General features: G+C 38.1%; 1 protein-coding gene across 1 annotated transcript in view; it reads right to left on the reverse strand.

Annotated features, from left to right (window-relative positions):
• The window catches only part of LOC110463495 (parathyroid hormone/parathyroid hormone-related peptide receptor-like), a 104497-nt gene extending 95239 nt beyond the window's left edge, over positions 1-9258 (reverse strand). Inside the window, exon 1 of the mRNA XM_021518125.1 lies at positions 8928-9258. Within this exon, the coding sequence (XP_021373800.1) occupies positions 8928-8972 (45 nt within the window). The 5' untranslated portion in view covers positions 8973-9258. The remainder of the gene's footprint in view (positions 1-8927) is intronic.
• Between the last annotated feature and the right edge of the window lie 222 nt (positions 9259-9480).

The following is a 9480-nucleotide window of genomic DNA, read 5'->3' on the forward strand; positions in this document are numbered from 1 at the left end:
TGAACTCTGTGTTACTGTCAGTCTTTGAATCCGGGTAATGAAGTAATGAGGAAGCTTAAATTTATCGCAGCAATATTAAATTAATAGATGGATTTTTCACGAAAAGAGCAATGTTAACACTGCTGAGACAATTCCCTGTTTCAAGATGGACGACTTGACTTATCGCAATAGGTCAACATGATTTGAAACAAATAGGCAGAATTGCCTTTCGGCTTGACTTGAGAATAAGCTGTCGGCGTGACTTACGTCAAATGGAGTTGGCGTTACATGTACGTTGTGATTGGTACCCGATTACTTAAATAGTTTGACGGAAATAATTAAACAATATCCTATTAGAAAATATTCACGTGTTATGGTTCTTAGTATTTTAGTTATTGGATGATAACAATATATTTAACTGGTACATGTAGGTTTATCTAAAAACTGTTCGAAGCAAATGTAAATATAGATTAACACTATTTCACCCGTCATTGGTTGTGCAAATTATGTGCACGTCTTTATGCATTTGACAAACGTAATAAAACGTCAGCATGCGCAGTTCTCCACAGCTCATCAAACAAGATTTTACATTTACATTAACATTTCCATTCACTAGTCTTGCCATTTTCTCCCATAATATTGATTGTTACAACCGCACGAGAACGACCGTGGATAACGTCGAAGTGACATGCCTGTTATAACATATTGCAAAGTACGTAAACCGATAAAGCACTATGTAACATGATAACGTATTATGTAAGTTGAAAACCAATTATGTAATCTATTAACGTTTTGTGTCCTCCTAACATAACTTGAAAACGTATTCTGTCAAAATATATACCGTATTTGATAACCACAAAAGATAACTGTACATGTATAACGTAACCTATACAAATTCTACGTCATCAAATAACACGTACCAACAGGGCATGGATGTTATAGCGTAAGGTCGTTTACGTAGTCTGGAAACATATCATATAACGTTACTTGGAAGTATGTTTCGTAATTATAACCTGATAACTCATTTAATAACCATAAAACATAACATGATAACATCATTTCATAATCTGATTTAACGCTTTACGTAAAGTCATAACATGATGCCGGTTGTATATTTGTTGTTTACATTAAAACCGTTGCTGTACTGGCGAATAGGTTGTCTTCCTGCAATCGAGTAATCACAAATCTTGTACATCAGTTACAACAAAAACGTTTGCCATTTAGCTAGGTAGGACATTTCAAATTCGTCACCATATCACGGCGGTTATTATTGCCTGGAATCCATTACGTCTTCATATTTACAACTCGCAGAATATAACTGTCTGAAGAAACTATATCAAAGTATAGGTGAGTGCAATAAGGTTAAGAAGAAAACATGAGAATTGTCAGCATACAAAGACGATATTCCTATTCATATTCGATAGAATGAAAAGACGGAAACAAAGCATCTCAACATCACAGGCAAAAATATTATGATTCAAAATAAAAGACAACAGACGTATTGACATCATGAACTCGGACAAAAATACAAAAAAAAATAAACGAAAAACGAAACGACACACACCTTGAACTCCGACAACAGAAGTAAATACACCATAAATATTGACAACACATGGAAACAAACAACGAACCCCGACAACACAGGGAACACACACAACGTACCCCGACAACACAGGGAAACCCCCAACGAACCCCGACAACACAGGGAACACACACAACAAACCCAGACAACACAGGGAAACACACAACGAACCCCGACAACCCAGGGAACACACATAACGAACCCCGACAACACAGAGAACACACACAACGAACCCCGACAACACAGGAAACACACACAACGTCCCCCGACAACACAGGGAAACACACAACGAACCCCGCCAACACAGGGAACACACACAACGCACCCCGACAACACGGGGAACACACAACGAACCCCGACAACACAGGGAACACACACAACGAACCCAGACAACACAGGGAAACACACAACGAACCAAGGCAGCACAGGGTAACACACAACGAACCCCGACAACAAAAGGAAACACATCATTGACTCCGACCACATAACAAAAGGTACGACGATATGAATCTAGGCACCACCTAGAAGATCATGAGATGGTATTAAGGTGTTTCTGTAGAGCGAACTTGGAGTTTTCAATTCTAAGGATAATATTTTGTATCCTCGAGAAGTCATCAAAGCCTCTGGATTTCGAAAATCTGTATTATCTGGTGTATTAACGCAAATATGACGCCATTATGTACAAATGGTCAGGAGACCTAACTGAATTTAAGAAGTAATTAACGTCTAAATACATCACACCGACCTTCGGTCAAATACGGCTGACTACTTCATCAGTCTACCTCCGACATCTGTACGCGCGATCTCGGGAGCTTTATAGAGCTAATGATGGATCGAGTGTTTTCTTCTCATTTGATAAGTTCGTTAGATTCTCCGTTAGATTGGTATTTTGATAGCTGACTACTATCCAAGGCCTACGTACGCGAAGCTTATAAAGACGTAGAGGTAGTAAAGGAGATAAATGTATCATCAGGCTTTGAGGAATCTTTGTGTACGTTTATATACAATTGTATGAGTGATGTCGATAAATGTGTCATTTGTTTGTCAGTATAATGTACCGAACACTTGATACGCACAAATATAGATTTACTCACGAACTCCGGATATCAGCTCGGTTTGATGAAATGGGATGGTGTCACTGTTCGTATCCAATACATATGAAAACGAAGGTACTTTTTAAAGGGATGTGGGTGGAATGAAATACATTTTTACTATTTTAGATAAATACAGTAAGCGATGGCTTTGGCAGAGAAGCCCTTTGGTCTTTTATTAAAAAAAAAAACAATATTCAGTTTCATTCTCACTTTTTAAATATACATTTATTGGTTTGTCGCCCTCTTCTCGCGGCTCTATCCACTAAATAACCTTGAAGACATGTGGTTTTGACAACTAAATCTATAAGTGATGCTGATCAGCAATGTAAATCTACCAGTTTGAATGGGTCTATACAACTGTTCAGACGAACAAAGCCTATTCCCGAAATATCTTTTTTTTAATTTATTCAGTTTTCCCACTTTTCTTTTATCATTCCTGTATCAATAGCGTAGTTCTTATCCGGCAAATGATGTAACCGTGCTTATATGAAATAAAGGGAACACGTACGCAAAATAGCAGGCGAGGATTACATTCGTTAAGGGTAACACTAGTATGATATTGTTAAATATTTTATTACGGTTTCCTCTGGACAATCGTGAATACCTTCTGTAGTGTCTTTTTTTGTAACTCTGTCGTGTTGATGCTGTAGTGAAAGGGGCAGTGGATGGTTGCGTGACGAGGCTGGAATGTTTAATTTCAATTTCAATAAATTTTATTGTCAAAGGACAAATGGATTGGGCAGCAGGCATAGCCAATTTAGGCCCTTTCCAAACATAGTAACAGACAGTGGTACAAGCATAGACATAGACATTAGAACACATACAAACACATATAAACAAGTTGGTATTATCAAATTATAATAAACAAATTAGGGGAAACAACTACTTATACTCATTTTATTATAATTGAATCTATTGGTTAAAATTCTAACCTTTTATTTTGATATTGAAAAGACATATATATACATTTTATGAAGAGAAAAGAAAAATAATTTGTTGATGGAGCTGCGTGTATGAACATTTGATGGGATTAAATTACCGCACCCAACATATCCTGGCCAAAAAGTCCATGGAATGTTTAATCTCGTCACGAGGGCAATCATGACCGAGCAATCTAAATGAGCAATCATGCGCGTTACGCATATTTCCCAAGTCTTTATCCTTATATCTTACTGACATATATTATACATATATGTCGATAGTATACATATCGTTTTGCCAAAGGGTCTTTGTCGGTTATAGAATAGAGATGAATTGATCGTGTATTGATATCAAGGTCGTGACATGCGATGTAATACCCCCTGGCAGTGGTGACAGATACACACCTGCTATCTAGCGTTTTTCCTCGTTTCCTACGAGATACCACCTTGATCATCAGCTGTGTGGGGGTCCTACACGGACACTTGCGGCGTTAGACATACTGTAGTACGTTACAATAGTGTTGTTGTTTTTGTTATGCTATGTACCATTACCCATACATTTACTCGATAATGCCCGAGCACCGCCCTTCTCGGTTTCACGTAGACCTGTAAATGACCATGACGTCGGGAGAGCAACAGTTTTGTTTTCAGAAATAAAACAATGATTTAACATTAACAACTGTCTGTCTAACGGACGATAACAATTACTAATGTAAGCCTGAGACTGGTCACTACAGTTACATTCATGAATAATGATGAAGGATTCACAATGACATATTTGTTTACCCCTATGTGGTAAAGGGAGCACTTTGCACGTTCTGATTTTATTGTTCTATTTCATATTTTAAAAGCGCTAATGTGACTTACTGACAGACCTGTGTAACGACTAGCGCTAATGTGACTTACTGACAGACCTGTGGAACGACTAGCGCTAATGTGACTTACTGACAGACCTGGGTAACGACTAGCGCTAATGTGACTTTCTGACAGACATGTGTAACGACTAGCGCTAATGGGACTTACTGACAGACCTGTTTAACGACGAGCGCTAATGTGACTTACTGACAGACCTGTGGAACGACTAGCGCTAATGTGACTAACTGACAGACCTGCGTAACGACTAGCGCTAATGTGATTTACTGGCAGACCTGTGTAACGACTAGCGCTAATGTGTCTTACTGACACACCTGTGTAACGACTAGCGCTAATGTGACTAACTGACAGACCTGTGTAACGACTAGCGCTAATGTGACTTACTGACAGACCTGTGTAACGACTAGCACTAATGTGTCTTACTGACAGACCTGTGAAACGACTAGCGCTAATGTGACTTACTGACAGACCTGTGTAGCGACTAGCGCTAATGTGACTTACTGACAGACCTGTGTAACGACTAGCACTAATGTGTCTTACTGACAGACCTGTGAAACGACTAGCGCTAATGTGACTTACTGACAGACATGTGTAACGACCAGCGCTAATGTGACTTACTGACAGACCTGTGTAACGACAAGCGCTAATTTGAATTACGATGATAACAACACCATTTCACAAATATATGTAGATTCGCCATTTAAATTGCAGGTAATATTTCTGCATATATATATGAGAGTTTCGATAGTTTAAAAGTCTTAAAATCCTATACAACTGTATCGGAAGCCTTTTTATGTTAGGTGACAATACAAATAACCCGAAACGAGCAATTGCCATTAGTGTTTACACCATATGTTGTACCTGTATTCATATTCTCTTTAATTACCACTAGTGAGTTAATACACTTAGAGCATATTGTGAACACTTGAACAATCCAGCCAAACGCTTTCTAAAATGTCTGAATCAACCTCAAATGCTTCTCCAAGACATAAACTTAAAATATCCCACGTTCAGCCCCTGTATGTTCCCCCTTCAAACGTAACTGCTCACAGCGTACAATCCATCAAATTATATCTCATGATAACGAGAATCATTAAAAGTTTTGTTCCTCAATTCGATAAATTTGATACCTTCGGGCGGAAATCAGACATCAATTTTGAATGTAAAGAGAACAAAACTAATATAAAATTGCTTTTTCGGGTTGCAATTACTACACAATATGACTATTATTTAGCGACGTTATTTAGAAAAACTCCTCGAGCGTCAGTGATGCTAAAGGTCCGTACTCATCTCAACCACGATTCTATTTAAAGCCACGAATGAACTGCGATTGAAAAACGCACCAACTAAATTTTAATATCACAATTCTTACTGTATGTCAAGTACATGGCGCCGTTTCACGGTTATTTTGGACATAACGGTACTCTAAGAACGCCTCTAGACAATACTGTGGAAAATAGTGTTGGGATTCAGTCTCTGTAGAGCGGTGTGCTATCGATAATCTGTCTTACTGCGCAGCATAGAATGTGTCTAACAATACTGTGATTACTCTTCATGATAAACCTATAGTTTAACGAGTAGAGCTAATGTGTTCTTACTGATAGAAAAGCGTAAAGAATAGAGCTAATGCGTCTTACTGACAGACAGTGTATAAAGAATAGCGTCAGTGTGTCTAACTATCAGACAAGTGTAAGGAATAGCGTTAGGGTATCTAACTATCAGACAAGTGGAAATAATAGCGCGTACGTGTCTTACTGACAGACAAGTTACAAGAAAAACGCACACATTTGTTACGGATATGCCTGTGTAAAGAATAGCGCTAATGTGTCTTACTGGTAGGTCCTTCAGAGATTTGCGCTAATGTGTCTAACTGGTATGCCAGTGTAAAAAATAGCACTTATGTGTCTTACTGACAGACAAGTGTAAATAATAGCGTAAGTGTGACTAACTATCAGATAAGTGGAAATAATAGCGCGTACGTGTCTTACTGACAGACAAGTTTAAAGAAAAGCGCTCATATTTCTTGCGGATATACCTGTGTAAAGAATAGTGCTACGGTGTCTTACTGGTAGGTCCTTCAGAGATTAACATTAATGTGACTTACTGAAATGCCAATGTAGAGAATCGCATAACTGTGCCTGACTGATATACCAGCGTTGAGAATAGCTCTAATGTGTCAGTATAAAGAATAGCTCTAATGTGTCAGTATAAAGAATAGCTCTAATGTGTCAGTATAAAGAATAGCTCTAATGTGTCAGTATAAAGAATAGCTCTAATGTGTCAGTATAAAGAATACTGCAAATGTATATTATATACTGATATGTCAGTGTAGATTATATCGTTACTGTTTATTACTGATAGACAAGTTTAGATGATTGCGTGAATTTGTTTAACTGGTAGGCTACTATAAAGAATAGCGCTAATGTGTTTTACTGATACAATGTATGCCAGCGTAAGGAAAAGCGGTACTTTGCCCTGTGTAGTAACTGCGCTAATGTGTTTTACTGATACAATGTATGCCAGCGTAAGGAATAGCGGTAATTTGCCCTGTGTAGTAAATGCGCTAATGTGTTTCACTGATACAATGTATGCCAGTGTAAGGAATAGCGGTACTTTGCCCTGTGTAGTAAATGCGCTAATGTGTTTTACTGATACAATGTATGCCAGCGTAAGGAATAGCGGTAATTTGCCCTGTGTAGTAAATGCGCTAATGTGTTTCACTGATACAATGTATGCCAGCGTAAGGAATAGCGGTAATTTGCACTGTGTAGTAAATGCGCTAATTTGAACAACGTGATTGTAAACGTAAAGAATACCGTAAATGCAATGAACTGATAATACAGTGTAACAAACAGTGCTAATGTGACCTACTGACGGGCCAGTGTAACGAGCAGTGCTAATGTGACCTACTGACGGGCCAGTGTAACGAGCAGTGCTAATGTGACCTACTGACGGGCCAGTGTAACGAGCAGTGCTAATGTGACCTACTGACAGGCCAGTGTAACGAGCAGTGCTAATGTGACCTACTGACGGGCCAGTGTAAAATATAATACTAACATTTTGGATTTACAGATCATTATGTATGCCAGTGTAAAGCATATTGCCAACTTATACTGTATACCAGGATCTTGTTTCCTCAATCAAACGTTTGTCCTTTGCCCATGAAATCAATGTTCGCCCGGTGTTGATTTCGCCCTTTATATTTAATTCCTATGTTTATTATATTGTTTCCTAGTATTCGCTCTCATTACACAGGGCGAAAAAAGCGAACATTAAACCGCAGAGGATTCTTTTCGGAGTATGCAGTGTAGAGTGTGGCTTACTTGAAAGTAAAAATGTAAACACTTTCTCTAGTGTAACAATGCGTGGAAAGGGTTATTTGGCTGCGTTACTGATAGATAAGAATAAAAGTGCATAGCATAGGCATAGCCTGGTGTCTGATCCTGTTGTCAATACTGTACTAACATCTACTTTGATACATAAAACTTATATTTTGCATTATATATGTATTGTTAATAAAATACTTTTGAATTGAAAAGTGCTAATGTTACTTATACAAGTACTTTTGTATATCAACTAAAGCATATAGTTAAAGTGATATATTTTTTATATTAGTTTGGAAAAATATCGCTTATGTGACTTATAATTTCAGAATTGTCATTGTTGCCAACAATAAAGTGACCGACCAAAATCCTATTCCTGTTTAATGTTAGACTTACGTGGCTCACCAAAGTTTAAATTTTAAAAGCGTAATAGTGATTTACTGTAGCCCAAACGTTCAGAGTATTAACAAGATGGCTAAATGAAGGTATAACATTTATGTCTATGTAATGTGACTTATTGAAGGTCCAGTGACTTCATTATGTGGCAGTTTGAAGTGTATCTCCATTATGACGTACACGTATACAGTGTTGAATAAGCTCTCATATAACTTACCAATAATCCAGAGACAACGATAACGCTACAAATACCGTTTATTTGTTTCATTGCCTTTTATGATTACATCATTTTGACGGTAATAGGATTATTTGAATTCCAAACATTGCAAAAATTATGCAAAATACTATCTATTGAATCATGACGCGAAACAGACGTAATCACTGCTAGACACCATACCGACCACACACAATATACATTAATATCTACGTAACGTTAAAAACGTATCAATGTAAATCGTTGGAATACCAGTTGGTGGTTAATGTTCCACAATAAACGGTAGATACTAGTAGTTACTGCGCAGTGTATGCATATCACTAATGTAAGACGGATAACCCTCCATGTCCGAATTATGAATTTCGTCTCGATGTTTGCTATAAATACGTGCCTGACTTTAAAACAACTTTTGTAAGAGTCCGGTAACCTCGTCTTTACTTACAGTAACAACTGTTTCAGAAAATTTACAATGAGAAATGGCTACCTTGCTGATGCTGAAAGTAGCACATCAGGCAGTACGATAATAATTAATAAAAGGGTACTCACAACGGTTGTCACAGTGTAGTTTCCGGTCACGTTCTGATCCATCATTTCTGGTGTTGCAGAAATATTCTATTTTGAAATATATATAAATCCCAAATAATATGTTGTGAATAGTATGCAATTCAACAAGTCCACGCCATCGCTGGTTCCTCCACAGACTGGCAGCTTAGAACTCGGCCTAAGTAATGAAGATAGAAGGCAGTTTCACATAGACTGGGGACTGATAGTGGCGAACAGCCTTTTTCGCATTAAATATCAAATTGATAAGACTTCAGGTATCGCAACTCCAACTTCTGATGGCAAATCACATGACCACGGCTCCATAAGAGCGGGCTGTTCGCGAACGAGTGGGAGGCGCGTGTGAAGATCACTGTGTGTAACCTTATACGCAGCAAATTAGTGTAAGGCCGGATACACTATACACGGACGAGTCAGCAACACAGAGGGATCAGCCTGATTGATATCACCGGTATAACACCGGGCCGAAGTCGTTGATGATGTCCTGCATTAATACTAGTTTTGAAAATCGTGTAAAACAACACGAAACTTAGCGCCC

The sequence above is a fragment of the Mizuhopecten yessoensis genome, unplaced genomic scaffold, assembly GCF_002113885.1.
Source record: "Mizuhopecten yessoensis strain PY_sf001 unplaced genomic scaffold, ASM211388v2 scaffold10911, whole genome shotgun sequence".
Lineage (NCBI taxonomy): Eukaryota > Metazoa > Mollusca > Bivalvia > Pectinida > Pectinidae > Mizuhopecten > Mizuhopecten yessoensis.